This window comes from Podarcis filfolensis (assembly GCF_964270895.1).
Source record: "Podarcis filfolensis genome assembly, chromosome: 13".
NCBI classification, from domain to species: Eukaryota; Metazoa; Chordata; class Lepidosauria; order Squamata; family Lacertidae; genus Podarcis; species Podarcis filfolensis.
In genome coordinates this window covers 53,227,666-53,244,774 of record NC_139615.1, presented here as the reverse complement: position 1 = coordinate 53,244,774, position 17,109 = coordinate 53,227,666, and the positions used below count along the sequence as shown (strand labels likewise).

The following is a 17,109-nucleotide window of genomic DNA, read 5'->3' as shown; positions in this document are numbered from 1 at the left end:
GGGCAGAATGACGATTAAGAGGGGAACCAATTGTGTCCCGACAGTCGGTGAACTTCTAGACCAAATTGCGGTGTCTCCAAATTTACAGCTGCAGGGACTCTGGTGCGCTCTGTGCTACTTTTGGTTTAAACTGCAGTGCGATGGTAATACTGATTCTGCCTTGCAGACGTCTTGCTGGTGGCCTCGTTCCAAATTCCAAATCATTTCTTAGCAATTAAGGGAGACTGATGAAAAGTGTGCATAGAAGAGAAGAGGAGACTGAGATTCCAACAGATTCAAATGACAAGAAAGGAGATTTTGATTAAACATTAGGAAAAACTTCCTTGTTGCTTGTAGTATGCATGAGGCAGGAGAACTTTGCAAAAAGAAGGTTTTTCTCTAGTTCTGATTATTGTAGTTTTAAGTGCAAAGAAGTGAGTAAATAGGCTGAATCGGATGGATTTTGTTTCATTGCTTTTCCAAAGGGTTTACAATTTATTAATCTTGCTCCAGTTAGAAAAATTGTCATCACTCCCAAATTTTGCAGCCTTGGGAAGAAACGTTGTGTTTTCTTCTCAATGCAGACTCTAAATGAATTTTGGAAACCATAAAAGAAAATAAAAAAGTTGTGTTTGTGCAGCTTTGCAGGTCAAGCAAATGCTGGTTTCTGGAAGACCCAAGGCTGCTTCCAGGACAATTCACAAGCCTGGCTGGCCTCCAAATAAAAGTATAATGGGATGGTTGTGTCAAATTATTTCCAGAGGGACAGCAGCAAAAATTAAGATGAGGTAAAAAAGTATGTTGTGGCTACTAACAAATATACCATAGTCCTTTATGAAGTCAAGTTTTTGCTGGCAAACGTGAGAGACAGCGGGATGCAGCCATGAGAGTGTTGGACTAGGACCGGGGAGATCAGGGTTCTGATCCCAACTTGGTCGTGGAAAGGAAAGTGGGATAGAAACGTGGTAAATATATAAATAGTAATTTTATATATACCTATATTGTCCAGAGTCCTTGAAAAAGGGGTTGGCATGTAAGAAATTTATTTATGATTTATTTGTTACATTTGTATTCCACCTCCCGTGCCACCAGAGCTCAAGGTGGTGTGCGTTGTTTCTCCCCTCCCCATTTTATCATTGCAGCAACCCTGTGAGGTGGGTGAGGCCGAGAGGCATTGGCTGGCCCCCCAAGGTCACCCGGCGGACTTCATGGCTGAGGGAGGGATTTGAACCCTGGTCTCTTGGGGTCCTAGTCCAGCACTCTAACCATTCTCCTACGCTGGTGCTCTGGGCTGTATGTGAACTCATCGGTTCTCTTCCATCTCTGAAAACTAGCAGGTGGTGTCAAAGATCCCCTGCCGGAAGTTGCTTTGTACTTTAATCTCCCTCTTGTGCCCAAATTCTCTTGGAGAAATTCTGCTGTTCTAGCTATCCTTGATTCAATTCCCGCCCCCCTTGCCCCTTGCAGATCGAAGCAGCGTGGAGGAAGCCCTACAAGCTGAACATGGAAGGGGCTCTCGTGGCCCGGGACAGAGTTGGGATTCAAGATTTCGTCCTTTTGGATTCTCACACGAGTGAAAATGCCTTCTTGGACAACCTTCGCAAGCGATATCAGGAGAACCTCATCTATGTAATTGCACTCTGAGCTGCTTTAGGGATGCTCCAGTTGGTCATGAGCTGTCTTATGAAGAAAGGGGTGGTGATGGGTGGTTATTATGGGATGCCTGCTGTTCTGTTAGATTGGTGTCTCTTCCAGATGTGGAGAGGAAATGTGGAACTAGAACAGGAGTGTTGGGACTCCTGGGGTAGCTTCAAAAGAGGATCAGACCAATTCATGGAGGACAAGGCTAGCAGTGGCTATGGGCCATGATGGCAGGCCCGTGGGCCTTGGACCTTCTGCATGTGCTCTGCCCCTTCCTGGCTTTTGCCTGGCTTGAGCATAACACAAAGCCATAATTTGTTTCTCTGACCATGCCTTGTTCCAAAGGCATTCAGACAAACCATTGTTTGTTTTATTTCCCACGTGCTCTTCCCTCATGCCTGTTGATGGGCATCGGTGGTGGGACATACCAGGATGTACTCTTCACAAAATGTTGCTTTACAAAAATGTATATGAATTAGGCAAAATTGCACACAAACAATTGTGTTGCAAAATGGTGTGTAAAAGTGGAGAGCTTGCACTTAAGGCTGGAAAACTGAGAAATGGAGATAACCTGCAATGGACAGACCCCCTCATCCCTGTGGCTCTTTGGGTCCTTATTTGTAGCGTTTGTTCCTTACCCCTCAGACGTACATTGGCACTCTCCTGGTGTCTGTGAATCCCTACAAAGAGCTGGGCATCTACACGGTGAAGCAGATGGAGCAATACAAAGGGGTGAACTTCTTTGAGCTGCCACCACACATGTAAGCACGTTGCCAACTTTCTTAGGTGTCTGCTTGCGCAAGTCTCCTCCCACCCAGATTTTAAAGAACCAAATTGGATTTTAAATGGCAAAATCCTTATATTGCTATGTTTCTGAGTTACTGCTTGTAGTTAAGTAGATGTGGAGCCTGTTGCACCTTCCAAAAAGTTTACGCTAATTTGTGGACAGTGTAACGAAAGACTCGTTTTTAAATATCTGGCATAAAAAAAATGCTACCACTGTAAGGGAGTAACTAGCATCACACAGGGTTGACTCCAGAAACATAGTTAATAGAGCTGTTGGGAAATAGCAATGCAGAATATTGGGGGGGAAAGGAAAGGAAATTGTTGTGTAAAACGTGGCTGGAGGAGAATTTTACTTTATCCACATTTTTAAGTAGCAGCACCAAATTTGCAGCTCCCAGACTAATATGTGAAATGGAATGTTATTGTCAGGGCTTTCACCCAGCCTTTGCCAAAGAGGCGCTCATGGTGCGTTCCAGCACCATTTTTCCCTAGAAAAATAGCACTGGTAATTAACCTTCAGATTTCACACTTCTCCAAATCTTGCCATTTAAACTATTGTCTCAAAAATGTACCAAAATGTATGTTTTAAAAAGTGTGCATTTTAGGATTACATTTGAAAGTAAGAGTTTAAGTATGAATCTAAATACAGATTTTTATACATTTTTTATGTGTCTGTAAAATTAATGAGGAAATTGAACAGAAAGGACTTACTAATACATGTGCAATTGGCTGGTGATAGACTGATTCAGCCAGTATGGTGTTGTGGTTAGAGCACTGAACTCTGACCTGGGAGACCAGGGGTCAAATCCCAGTTCAGCCATGATGCTCCCTGGGTGTTCTTGGGCCAGTCACTGGCATCTCTCAGCCTAACCCGCCTCACAGGGTTGTTGTGATGATAAAATGAAAAGGAGAACTGTGTACGCCACCTTGAGATCCTTGGAGGAAAGGTGGAATATAAATGTAATTTTAAAAATAAAAATAGAATCCATCTGCCTAAGTGATGAAGGATGCTTTGAAACCTTCTAGCTTCTGAAGGTGCCTGGCACTGTTTTACTTAACTCTGAGAAGGCTGTCACTGTGACCAGTGTGTGTGTTTGGTCCTTTTCCAGTTATGCCATAGCCGACAATGCCTACCGGGTCATGTGTACAGAGTACAACAATCACTTTATCCTGATTTCGGGGGAGAGCGGTGCTGGGAAAACAGAAGCCTCCAAGAAGATCCTTCAGTATTTTGCCATGACCTGCCCTACCACAGAGCAACTGCAGGTCGTCCGAGACAGGCTCCTGCTCTCCAACCCTGTTCTGGAGGTAAGCAGGAAATGCATCTTGCTCCCACATCAGAGGCGAGAGCAGCAAGATTTTGTCCCCTGCCTACCCAGCAGAGTTCTCTAGGAGGTTTACATAAACAGTAAAATGCATGATACAAATTACATTATTATTATTATTATTATTATTATTATTATTATTATTATCATCCAGGCTTTTCCCTTACACAAATTTTAAAAATACAGCTAAAATATAATAAGTTAAAATCATATAAAAGATAATCATCAAAAAGTAACTGAATTCTTAATAGAATAAAAACAATATAAAACAAATCTATTACAAGACAAATAGTAAAAACAGCACAGCACTGTTAAAGCCCTTTCCTTAAAAAAAGCTTGTTGGGATAAAAACAGTCTTCACCTGCTGGCAGAAAGATAACAATGAGGGAGCCCGTCTAGCGTCTCTAGTTCCAAAGTTGTCTGGGAGCAGCCACCACCTAGAAGGCCCTCTCCCGCGTCCCCACCAAGCGGTGACGGTGGGGGGACCGAGAGAAGCCCCCTCCAAGATCTCGGAGGTTAATCTAGGAGAATAGGGTCTTTCATCTGCTGGGCCTAAGCCATAGAAAAAAGCATTAAAACCAAGATGGGCTCCTTGCTGTCAGGATGTATTTATCCTAACTGAAATCTGAGTAAAACACAGCCACTGAAACAGTTGGAATGGGTTTTTGGCACCTGTGGAAACCTCCCTGGTGTTTAAGGACAGTTGAGGTGTGATGAGTGCCCTGGTTGCAATTTATTCATCTTTCTATCTTTCGTGCGGTTGCTTCATGATGAGGCATTGTATTTTTAATCTGGAACCCTGTCTGAAATTGTTTGCAATGAGAAGTGGGATAGAAAAGCTTTAATAAATAAATGAAATTTTGAAAAAGAGTGGGGAAATGCTGGAATGCAAGGGGGGGAGAAAAGGGGAAGGGGTGATGTGGGTGGCCCTGAATGATCAGCGCAACTAACAAGAACAACTCAAGGACTGAACAAGGCGAGGAGGAAGAGAGGGGAGGGGAACACCAAAAGACCTCCTTGCTCCTTTTTTGTTTGTGCTAATCTGTAGGCTTTTGGAAATGCAAAAACTTTACGGAATGATAATTCAAGCAGGTTTGGAAAGTACATGGACATCCAGTTTGACTTTAAGGTAAAGCATCTTTCTTTCTTTCTTTCACTTGGAATGGGGAGATTTGCAGTGGTCTGCTATAAGAGCCACTTATGCGCCACTCCACCTGAAGAAACCGAATGTTGTTCTTCTCCTCCCACATTTTATCCTTACGCTGACACTGTTGGCTGACAGAGTGACTGACCTAGCATTTCCCAGAGAGCTTCATGGCTCAGCAGGGATTTGAACTTGGATCTCCCCCTGCCAAGCCAGATACTCCACCACACTGGCTCACATCAGGGTTGACTGTTTGCTCAAGTGAAGGTGTCATGAGATGCTTCCATGTGACTTGAGACAATTCAGCCATCCCTTCTTCATTTCTCTGTCCATTTTTGAGGTGCAGTGGAACCAGAACTCTACACAGGGGGTAGTCATCGTCTAGGTTTTACTCAGTAGACCCTCTGAAATTTATGCTCAGACACAGAGCTTTTAAGTGTGCACCTGTGCCTGGAAAGAGCCAGGCAAAAGGTACGTGTGGAGAAGCTCTTTCTATGCTCTGCCTCCACTTTAGGTTGCCCACTTGTGAGAACAGGATGCTGGACCAGATGGGCTCCATTGGCTCTTCATTTGTTATCACATTCTCTCTCTTTCCTTTTGTTTTTTTGTTCTTTTCTTCCCAGGGAGCTCCTGTTGGTGGGCATATCCTCAGCTACCTGATAGAGAAGTCCCGTGTTGTCTACCAAAATCCTGGGGAACGGAACTTCCACATCTTCTACCAGTTGCTGGAAGGCGGGGAAGAGGATTTGCTCCATGACCTCGGCCTGGAACGCAACCCTCAGAAGTACATGTACCTAATTCAGGTTGTGGGGGGGCTCTTTGTGTGCCCCCTTCTTAACATGCCCAGCTTTCTCCGGTAACTACTGAAACATGCAGTTTCAACCCAATAACAGAGGCACACCTTACTCTTTTGAACCCCAAAAGGCTTGGATTCCCAGCCATCAGAGGAGCACACCCAACCCGCTGTGGGTTCTGCAAGAGTTGCTGATCTGAGCAGGCTTCCTGATTTGGGAGGGACCAAACCCAGAACAGTGTCTTTGGTAGACAGAGCGAAAACAGGCCCACAGTCCCTACTGTGGATGGGTCAGTCTTTTTGCACTCTGCAAAGGAAATGATCCAGTGTCTCAGTCACACGCACACCAGGTGATGCAGGAAGGTGTCAGGTACCCAGCAGGAGAGAGGATGGGACTGTGCAATGTATTGTTTTGGTCCTTGCTTCTCCCAGAAGCACACCAGAAATCCTCCTTTGGTTAGGTGCTTTGAGCTCATGGCAGCCACTCATCTATTTCTCAGGGTGCAATAAAAGTTATTCCATGCCCCGCTGTTTGGCAAGTACTTGCAGTAGGTCAGGCTGTGTGTGCCACTCAGCACAAACTCAGCATTTGCTTCAGGAAAGAGGACCCCAAGGACCTCAAGCAGTGGGCATTGATTTAGAAAAGGGAGAAAGGAATACTCCCATTCTATTTTATTTGTAAACTGTTATTCTGCTGCTTCAGGGGAATGCTCAATTTTTAAAATAAGAACAAAAATACAACTGAGCATCAACACAGACAGAATTAAGGGTGGATGAGTCTATCAGCTTTGGTTTCCCCATTTTTCCATTCTTAAATTCAGTTTATCAAAACTTCTGCCTCACTGTTAAAAAAAACACGTTAATTTTTTTGTCAGAATTTTAGTGTGAATCTCCTTATTACACATTTTTGCAAGCAATTTCCTGGAATACAATTATTTGTTCTACATTGCTATCACTAAAATATGTATCCTTATGCTCACATAGCCCTAATATGCTCATTATTCTCTGCACCACAAAATTTAGAAAAGCGTGGTTTTCCAAAGATATTTGTATTTTGGTCTGCATCTTGTTTGAGGATGTGCGAAATAAGTGGGCACTCCTTAAAATGTGCACCACCTGCGTTTTGTTCTCATACCTGCGTTAGTGTGGGTGTATTGCTCTCATGTTTTGCCTCTGGTCACCCACTGTGTGAAAGAGGAGCCGGGACTCAGCTGGCCTCCTGCCCAGTCCAGCAGCCGGGCTCTTCCTATGCTCTAGCCGGACTGTATCTCCAAGCTGCCAAATGGAAGGCGACCAAATGTACTGTATGCATGTGTGGTCTTTGTATCTAGCCTTTCCTCCAAAGAGCTCAGGAAGGCACTTGGAAGGCGCTCCCCACCCTCTTTTTATCCTCACCCCGTAAGCTTTTGGCTTTTCTACACTTGCCTTTCCTCCACGCTTTCCAGGTGCTTGAAAGCTCAGTATTCGAACGCTTCCCCCCTTTTTTTCTCCAGAGCTTTCTCTGTGAAAACCTGCCCTTTAATGCTGAATTGGAGCAAGTGGCTTTCCCTGGAAAACCCAAATTGCCGTTTGTTGTGCTCCAGTTTTAAAGAATGGATTTTCATGGGGAAAGTTTAAGGGTGAAATAAAGAGCACTTGGACACTGAGCTTTCAAGCGCAGACCTGTGCCTTGAAAGAGCTGGGCAAAAGGTTAGGGTGGCTCAGCCCTTTGTGTCTCTGTGTGGGGTTAAACCTTCAGCCTCACCCACTTCAGTCCCAGACTCCGCCATGCGCTTTGCCTGTGCAGAAGTTTCTCATGCCACCCCCCTCTCCCCACAACAGGGGCACTGTGCCAAAGTGTCTTCCATCAACGACAGGAGCGACTGGAGGACGGTGCACAAAGCTTTCACTGTCATTGACTTCAAAGCGAGAGACCTTGAGGTACAGACAAAGGGGGGGCAGGTGAAGGGGGCGTTGCTTGGAAGTGGGCCCCTGCTTAGTGATGGAAGGAAACTGGAATCCCTGTAGAAGCCAGCAAGCTTTTTTTGGTCAAGAGCTGAGTGGAGCATAGGGAGCTGCCTTGCAGGGCAACAGACCACTGGCCAGCTGAGCTCACTAGTGCCTGCAAACTGGCAGCTGCTCTTCAGGGTTTTGGGCAGGGTCTCTCCCGGGAGATGCTGAGCACTAAGCCAGGGACTTTCTACCGGAGCCAGGAAGCCATGCTACTTCCCCTGCATGTAAAATGAGATTCCGGTCCTCACACTTCTAAGTTGGATATGGCTTGCTCATGAGCAAGATGGCTGCGTAGCCCTGAGGTCTTTGTCCCTGAAAAACTAAATAACTAATGAAACAATAACATTTATGGGCATTAAAGTACCAGTTGACCTGGAACAAACGGGGGATGAAGCAGGAGGCTGAAACATGCCTGGCGGACCATCCAGTGGTTCTGAACACTTTAGCAAAGAAGAAACAGGCAAGGAGTACGGTGGGGCTCACAGCAACAAGGTCATGAAGTTGAAAAGTTATCTGTCACGGAAGGGAGCCTGAGCAACACAGTTCAGTCTCTTGTGAAAAGCATTAGCAGATGGCAGACGACCCTTTGAGTCCCTTCCAACTCTTCCATTCTAGGATTCTGTCCCCAAATGAACAGAACTCTAAATGAAGTTCATGCACAAATCAAAGAGCAAGTGAGGAAGGAAGAATCAAACTGTGGTTGGAAGGTTGGAAGTGGTGACTAAGGAACTCTGTGTAAAGAGGGAGGAGCAGCTGAGCAAGGGCAGTGGGCCAACATTTGGGTGAAGGGACCTCTGAATTAGAAGAAGGGACTAAGAAGTCCAGATGGAGGGCACTTAAGGGAACTTACTCTCCAGTTTTAAAAATGCACTGTTGAAGAAACCATATACCTGGTGTTGAGAAACCTATAGGAGCTGATCCAAATTTCCCTATCAAACCTATCACAGACACACTAGGAAAAGTGGGCGTGCACCCACATCATGTAAGAAACAAAGTAAGAAGGCAGGCTGAAAGAGAGTGGACACGGATCAACAGCAATGCAACCAAGTAGGAGCAAGAGCATGTTGCTCTGAGAGAGAAGGGGGCTGGACCAGACAGGGCATTGGCCTGATCCAGGAGGGCTCTTCTGTTTTGCTGCTGTGAAGGTGGTGTTCTGCAGCATGGCAGGTGCAGAGCATAAATTGGAAGCGAAATGCCGTTTCTGAGGTTATCTAGTATGTGCAGACTGGAGTAATACCCCCTTCAGCCTCTGAAGAGGCAGTTGGTCTGCAAGGGTTCTACCAGCCATGCGTAGTTTGTTCTTTTGCTGGTCACCCTTTCTTGTGCTCACCCGACTCTTTTTGTCCGCAGAACCTCTTTGGAGTAATTGCCAGTGTCCTGCATCTGGGAAACATCCAGTTTGAGGAGGATAGCAATGGCCATGCCATCATCACTACTGGCTCCCAGATCAAGTGGATCTCAAAGGTACCTGCCTGATGGGGGTGGCAGGTGGGAGCAGCAGCTTCCAGTGGAGTCCCTCGTAGGTTCTTGCTGTTCATTTGCATCCACATGATGCCAAATCATCAAAATGCCATTCTGTATTTCTCCCCCATTTAATCCAGCTTTAATCCACTTCAGATGGTGAAGGAACCCACAGGGAGATCTCTGGTAGGCTCACCTGCATTGAACCTCCTTTTCTGCCCTTGCCAGCTGCCTGGTAATTTAGGAAGCAGCAAAAACATACTACCAGAAGAATGTTTTTCTGTCACTTCAACATGGCATTTGCATTTCAGGAGTTGCGTCCCCTCCAACCGCTAGGTGGTACTTGCCATTTGGCTTCAGTTGATTGCCCTTACCATGTAAAAAGGTAAAGGTAAAGGGGACCCCTGACCATTAGGTCCAGTTGTGACCGACTCTGGGGTTGCAACGCTCATCTCACTTTACTGGCCGAGGGAACTGGCGTGCAGCTTCCGGGTCATGTGACCAGCATGACTAAACAGCTTCTGGTGAACCAGAGCAGCACACAGAAACGCCGTTTACCTTCCTGCCGGAGCAGTACCTATTTATCTACTTGCACTTCATGCTTTTGAACTGCTAGGTTGGCAGGAGCAGGGACCGAGCAACGGGAGCTCACCCCGTCGCAGGGATTCGAACCGCCGACCTTCTGATCAGCAAGCCCTAGGCTCTGTGGTTTAACCCACAGCGCCACCCACGTCCCCTTACCATGTACACCACCATAATTAAATCTCTTTTTTTTATTAAATATTTATTAAAATTTTCCATCTTAATAAAAAAATAAAAAAATAAAAAACAAAAAATAAAAACACATAAAGTTTACAATCCGTATTTTCAATAACATATTTCCCTGACTTCCCCACACCTCCCCTTCTTATATTCCAATTCAAATTGTTAGTTCAACAAGTTCTTATCCCCAATTTTTAACCTTTTTATATTTAATTCATTTTAAAAAAAACAACAACCAATTTTAACTTATAAACATCAATATTTGTACATCAGTGCTCATTCTTAAAACCTTTTTCTAAAGTCGACCCAAATTCCCTTCCACGAATTCCCCAATTTTCATACTAATAACAAAACAAAATAAAAAACAGATTATAATTGTACACCCTTTGGATTCCCAGACCCCACCACCCCCTTTCCCGGTTTCGATCCCCAACAGATGTCCATCAGTCTTAATCTACTATCAGCCTGGAGACCTCACGTCCGAGGCTCTTAATTCTCTCTCAATTCCTCTCTGCTGGTTTTTTTGATAGTCCTTAGTATTAAACACCAGATCTCGGAGAAGCTCTGTCCCAATAAGGTCCATGTTTCTTCCAGCCAGACCTCCATACTTAAAAGTGGAGCCCGAATCTTGTTTCTTACTCCTTTTAAGTCCAGTTGTCCCGAAAGCTCCAACTTCCACCTTAATCAAATTTGTAATCCATAGGTCTTCAGATCTCCACATAAGGAGATCTCTCCATTCTTCAATCTCCAATTCAAACCAGATTTTCATCATCCAGTACTTATTTTCCTTTGTAACCATCATGTCAGGCCTCTGGCTCGATTTCTTATTTTCCTTTGTAACCATCATGTCAGGCCTCTGGCTCTCCTTTGTCATCTGTAAAATTACAGCTCCTCCTTCCTTTTCCTCAGAAACAACATATGTCTCCTTCTCCACACTCTCAAAACTCTCAAGTTTCTCTTTTTGTCCAGCTGCATGGGCTTCCTGAGTCAAATCCTTATCAAATTCAGTGATATTATTTACTGTTAAGTTCAGAGTTGCAACATTTGTAGCCAAAACATCCATTTGGCCTTGTAGCTTTCCCAAGAGAACAAAAACTCTGTCCAACCCAGCCTGAATTTTCCCTCCTCCAGCCATTCTTGTAATGTCCCAAATCCCCCTCTAGAGGGATTTTGGTAACTTAGTATTCTTTCCAGTTCAAATCCAAAAATCAAGTTAGTTTGTATCAGTTCTTCCTTGTTTTCAACAAAATATAACCAAATTGCAACAAATATATCCAGCAGAGACAGCAGAAACAAAGTTCTCTTTTTCCTTCTTGACAGCTAATTTTGACAGCTGTCAAACTCTTCTATATCTCCTCAACAGGCTCTCTCACGGATCACTCCCGGGTCCGGGGGGGGGGTGGCACTTCAGCTCTCAAAATTAGCTCTTATCCTCCAATAAAATTATTTATACTTATACTGCCAAATCGTGAAATTAATGTCTTTTACCCAATGAAGAAAAAGAAATTCTCTCGACCTTAGTTAACTAGTCCTTGCTTTAAATTATTTACAAGACGGGGAGGCGGACTTCCTGTTTGCACCTTCCCCGATCGTGCCAAATTTAACAAAAAAAATTCCTTTTCAAGTCCAATTTCCGTACTACTCACGGGTTGTTACTTTTAGAGTCCAATTGTTCACAAGAAGAAGTCAGCGCTCTCCGACCATGGCATGCGGCTTCACTCCGCAGGAGGAGCAGTCGACTCTCAGCACCGCGCCGCTCACCCCGTCCCCCGTTCCGAAGCCTTTAAAAAGGCTCCTTTGCAGGTTGGGGGGGTGCAAATGGTGCCCGCCGAGTCACCAGGTTCACAGGCTTCAGCGCCTGTGATTTCTGAGGGTCCCCGCGTCGCCGCAGCGGCAAGACCCAGATCCTGCGAAGCCGATTCCCTCCGGAGCTCGGAGGGAATCCGCCATTAGCTGATCGCGCTAACCCGGAAGTCCACCATAATTAAATCTCTGCCTTCACTTATGTAAGGAAAACATCAGAGTCTGTATTTGTGTTCTCTACCTAACTGTGTTTCACTTGAGGCATCAAGACAGATTTGGGTAACACAACCAGATTTTGTGTTTTCAAAAATGGAGCAGCCATTGTTGCTTCATTCCAGAATCCTACCTAGGTATAGCCTGATACAGTCTGCATTCTCCATCTTCAGATGATACTGAGCAGAATTGGCCCAGGACATTTTGCTGCTTGAGGCAGAATTCCCAGCTGCCCCCCTGCCTCCTCCTCCTCTGCCCCCACCACCTGGGGAAAAGAAAAGAGAAACGGAGGCTGGAGAGAAGCAGTGGCCTCAGGTGGCAGATCCAGGTCCAAGGAGCACTTCCTGTCTCACCTGAAAAGAATTATGGAGAACTCTAAAGCTTGTACAAAATCTTGGTTGCTCCTAATGAAAGGCACTGCTAGACTTTGAAATTTAAGGTCCATTTCCCCCCTCTCTTTCTTTCTAGCTTTTGGGGGTCCACTTATCAATTCTGCAAGAGGCCCTAACTCACAGAAAAATTGAAGCCCGGTTTGAAGAGGTATGCTAACAAGCTTTTCCTGATTTGCTTGCAAAGAACTGAAGTAGCCAATTCTCTAGGTGACCCCACCATTGTGCTCTTCCTCCTCAAAGGTTTTAAGTCCACTGGATGTTGACCTGGCCTTTTACGCTCGAGATGCAGTGGCAAAGGCCATTTATGGGCGGACATTTACTTGGCTGGTCAACAAAATCAACAGCTCTTTAGCAAACAAGGTGAGTCTCTTGTTGTAGCTAATACAACGTGACCCTTTGAAACATTTTTTTAAAACCATGTTTGCAGTTGGCAATCCGGCAGTCGTTCCAAGATAACTGTTCCTCCTTGGAGCCAGTCTGTGAGAGACGGGCCACATCCCCCTCTCTGGGTCCCATGCTGACTTGGGAAGGGAGGCCTGGCCAGAACAGAGTGTATTCTTCTGCATAGCCCACCTTTCCCCCTTAAACAATGGATAAAGGGGCAGCCAGATAGGAAAAGTCCTTTTATTTACTTATTTATCCATCTATAGGCCACTTAACTTATTACAAAAAATCCCTCTTTGAGCAACTCACAATAAAAAGATAAAAGCTCTGAAACATACATTAACACAAAAATATATCTACAAATATCAAAAATATCAAAATTACTGAGCACTGTAATCCAGAGTTGTAACTGAGTTTTATAACTCTGGATCATAGTGCTCAATAAGCCAATATTCTCATAACTTATTCTTTATTATAAATTGATTTTTATAGAAATTTTCTTAGACAAATAAGAAATACATAATAGTAAACACAACATATATAACAAAAATTTACTCTGAACATAGTCCCAGTACTACCTGTTGATAAAGAGAATAAGAAAATTGATGCAACCAGGGACATAATAATAATAATAATTTATTTATTTATACCCCACCCATCTGCATATTACAAAATGAGGTAATATGTAGAAACAGTAATCTGGAATGTCAAAGGAGGTCATTTATATGTTTTTAAGCAAAGGCCCAAAGTGTTTAGGTATACTACCTGCCCATAATGGACTCAGAAGATCCGTGGAGGGTGAGGAGGACTGCTCCCTGTAGGCTTAAAAATATATAGAGAAAATTTGACAAATGGAAACCAAGTAACTGAAAATGTTGTTTTGGATTTAATGCCCCTAAGTTGTTGTTGTTGTTGTTTGCTTTGCTTGGCAGGATCTCACCAGGAAAACTGTGATTGGGCTGCTTGATATTTATGGCTTTGAGGTTTTTGAGACAAACAGGTAAGTTACTCTTGCTCTGGTCACTTCCAGGCTTGATTAGTGCAATGTGCTTTATGTGGGTCTGCCTGGAAACTTTGGGCTGGTCCCCATGTGCTTCTGGTCACAGCATTTACAAAAAAAGCTGACTTATGAGTATTGAGACCTAAAGGAGAACATCTTTTGCAAGCTCTTCCAATTGCTCAGGGTAGCTTTCCTTAAGGGCCCTTGGTGAAAAAGTAAAAATGAAATAAATTTAAAATCCCTGTACATGGAAATCTTGCATATCAGTGGTGGTAGACTGCCCTTTGTTGGAGGTTCTTAAAGAGAGGTTGGGTGGCCATCTGTCAGGATCTCTCTAGCTGTGATTCCTGCCTTTCAGGGGGTTGGACTAGATGACCCTTGGGCTCCCTTCCAGCTCTACAGTTCTTGGATTCTCTGACATTGGACTCCTTGTCCCTGACATGGCAGGTGGGGTGGGGGGAGGATTAGAAGAGTTGTCAGTCCTATGAGACCCCACCCAGCAGTCTTAAAGCAGCTGCAGTGCAGAAACGGGTTTACCCTCATTAGCTCCTGTTTGAGAATTAAATGCCCATATTTTTCAAATGACTTTTCTGCACTTGGAATTTCCTCTCAAGTTTTGAGCAATTCTGTATCAACTACTGCAATGAGAAGCTACAGCAACTGCTGATAGAGATGACCCTGAAGGCTGAGCAGGAGGAGTATGAACTGGAAGGCATTGAGGTAAAGGCCGCAACCCCCCCCCCAAAAAAGATTCCTTATTGCCTTCCTGGTCTGCTGTCAGATCCTTCCTTAAGATAAAACATGTATTAAGTACATGTGGATTGAATGAAATTTCAAATAAACACAGGTGAAGTTGACTTAGATGATCTGGTCATTCATGATCTGTCCATCACTGGCCTTCCAGATGTTGGAGGATTTCAGCTCCCTACCATTGCTGGAAATTGGTCAGGACACAGGTCCCCCATACCCCAAACAGCCAAAACAGGCGTTGCCAGTTTTCAAAGCAATATCCAAACCTGCTGAATGTGTCTGCCAGAGGGGGAAGTGGGATGGGCACATCACAAGCAGAGACCCCACTTTACTTTTCTGAAGAGCCTGTTGCTCCTGTTTCTGCCAATCCTTGCATAGCCCAAATAGGGCATGGAGATGGGGAGCATCGGTTTTGGGCGACTCTCAAGGTTTGCAGAAGCAGAAAAGAAAATCCTCAAGGTAGGCAGCGCCCCCCCCCCGAAGCAACTAATGAGGTTTGAGGGTGCCCAGTGTGGCCATGGAATGCCAAGGTAAGGGGGCTTTAGCGGGGTGTATGTGGAAAACGAGGTGGGAGGGGGTAACATGGAATGAAGCGCTTGGAAACCCAAACAGGAGTGCCTCATACGGCAACATTTTGCTGCAGCTCACCCCTTGTTAATCTTCTCCAGCCCAGAGGGAGTTTAATTCCTTGTTTGAATTCTCTGTCCAAATCTCACCTCAGTTCTTCAGCCTCAGATTGTCCCAAGGACTCCTGTCCCCAAAATAGCCCGTCCCCACACACCTGGATCTCAGAGATGCTTTTGCTGATGGAAAAGTTATGTGCATCAGGTGTGACTTTTTAATTTTGCAGGAAGCCCTCTTGAGTCTCTGTTTTTGCTTCTCATTCCAGTGGGAGCCAATCCCATACTTCAACAACAAGATCATATGTGACCTTGTGGAAGAGAAACACAAGGGGATCATTTCCATACTGGTAAGAGAGAAGATTCATGTTTAAAAGTCTGAAATGTTTAAAAGTCATGACTTCCTGCCAAAAGTATACTGGGAATGGCTAGGGAGTTTCTAACGGAGAATTAGTCGCACACCCTTCCAAAACTACAGCCCCAAAGTTTCTTTCTGAGTCGGGTGCAGCAGTTAAACCAATTTCAGCCAGGTTTTAGTTTGGTGGTGTCAACACCCCAGGGATGCCTGACTGCTTGGGATCTACATCTTCTTTCTAGTCATGTTAGCTCAGTTGGCAGAGCATGAGGAAAGGGCCCTCAAGGGCATTTCCTGCATCTTCCAGGCTTCAGGAGCGCAACTGCCTCCAATGGTGGGCATTAGTCATTCTCCTGCTCCTCCTCCTCTTCCTCCTTCTCCATGGACGAAGGACTTGTACTCTCACCCCCAGGAAACCACCAAAGTGGTGGGTTTTCAGGGATAAAAGGAGTTATTCAAGAATGGATAACTTTTCGCATGCCTCCTTGCCTGCTGACAGAGAAATGGAGCCAAATGATTTATAGATGGGCAACCTGAGGCCAGGACTCTCATTAGTGGAAACTTCATCAGACTTGGCAGTGGCCCAGGGAAGCATTTCAATCTGTCCTTCTCAGAAGCACTTGTGGCTTGTGGGATTTTGCATCCTGGGGAACTGGACCTGAGGGGAATAGAGGTCAGCTCTGAGCCCCCTTCCAAACCCCAGCTCCCAGAATCCTTTGGGGGAACCCCTGGCTGTTTGGAGTGGTGTCATGGTGATTTAAATGTATGGGGAGAATGTGCCCCCCCCGAAGAAATCCAGTTTTGGCTAGCTGAAGAATAGGCAAGACTTCTCATATTCCTTCCTGTGTCAGGATGAAGAATGCCTGCGGCCCGGAGAAGCGACAGACCTGAGCTTTCTGGAAAAGTTGGAGGAGAAAGTAGGAGACCATGCCCACTTCGTGACGTATGCACCTACGTTCCGTAACCTCCCCCAGAGGAGACCTGCTTCCCACATGCCCTTCCCTTCCTTGGAGAGCCCTTCTTCATTCAGAGCACCCCCTAGCCCTACCCAGCCCACCTGGCTCTTCTCTTTGACCCTGAGGGAGGTGCAGATGCGCTGCCCCCCGGAACGGAAAGGTTTTGACCTCTTCTCTTTCTGTCTCCAGGCGGAAGCTTGCTGACCAGAAGACGCGGAAATCCATTGACTGGGTGGACTTCCGCCTTCTTCACTATGCCGGAGAGGTGACCTATTGCACTGTCGGTGAGAAAGCAAGAGCCCAGCCTCTGCTGGCTTGGAGGTGCCACGTTGGCGGTGGCACCAGACCAGACACACTAAGACCAGACCAGGTTAAAGAGTGTCGGAACTAATCCCTAGTGACGTCCCATGAAACGGAATGGTGGAAGATTCAGGACATGTAAAAAGAAGTACTTCTTCACGCAACACGTAGTTAAACTATGAAACTCCCTCCCACAAGGGACAGGGATGGCCACCAACTTGGGTGGCTTTCAAAAAGCGTTGGGTGAATTTGGAGCAGGAGGTTTTGGATGGCTTCTAGCTACAATAACTATTCTCTGCCTCCACATTCAGAGCCAGGCATGCCGGGTTCTGCCCAACATTGTGGGTGCCAGACGGATCCCATTGCAGCCACAGCAGGCCCCGCTGGGCTTTTTGGAGGGCGTAGCAGGCCCCATTGGGCTTCCTTCTGTTATGTGGGCTGCACAATATTGAG

At 45.4% G+C, this 17,109-nt stretch overlaps 1 protein-coding gene across 5 annotated transcripts in view; it reads left to right on the top strand.

The window, feature by feature from the left end:
* MYO1H (myosin IH) overlaps positions 1 to 17,109 on the top strand; it is a 96,331-nt gene that overhangs the window by 47,442 nt on the left and 31,780 nt on the right. For all 5 annotated transcript variants that reach the window (XM_083583802.1, XM_083583800.1, XM_083583801.1 and 2 more), the window contains 14 exons: positions 1,447 to 1,608; positions 2,266 to 2,381; positions 3,516 to 3,714; positions 4,780 to 4,860; positions 5,499 to 5,678; positions 7,490 to 7,588; positions 9,011 to 9,124; positions 12,368 to 12,439; positions 12,532 to 12,651; positions 13,608 to 13,675; positions 14,290 to 14,395; positions 15,315 to 15,395; positions 16,252 to 16,343; positions 16,546 to 16,640. In XM_083583802.1, coding sequence (XP_083439928.1) covers positions 1,447 to 1,608; positions 2,266 to 2,381; positions 3,516 to 3,714; positions 4,780 to 4,860; positions 5,499 to 5,678; positions 7,490 to 7,588; positions 9,011 to 9,124; positions 12,368 to 12,439; positions 12,532 to 12,651; positions 13,608 to 13,675; positions 14,290 to 14,395; positions 15,315 to 15,395; positions 16,252 to 16,343; positions 16,546 to 16,640 — 1,585 coding nt within the window. The remainder of the gene's footprint in view (positions 1 to 1,446; positions 1,609 to 2,265; positions 2,382 to 3,515; positions 3,715 to 4,779; positions 4,861 to 5,498; positions 5,679 to 7,489; positions 7,589 to 9,010; positions 9,125 to 12,367; positions 12,440 to 12,531; positions 12,652 to 13,607; positions 13,676 to 14,289; positions 14,396 to 15,314; positions 15,396 to 16,251; positions 16,344 to 16,545; positions 16,641 to 17,109) is intronic.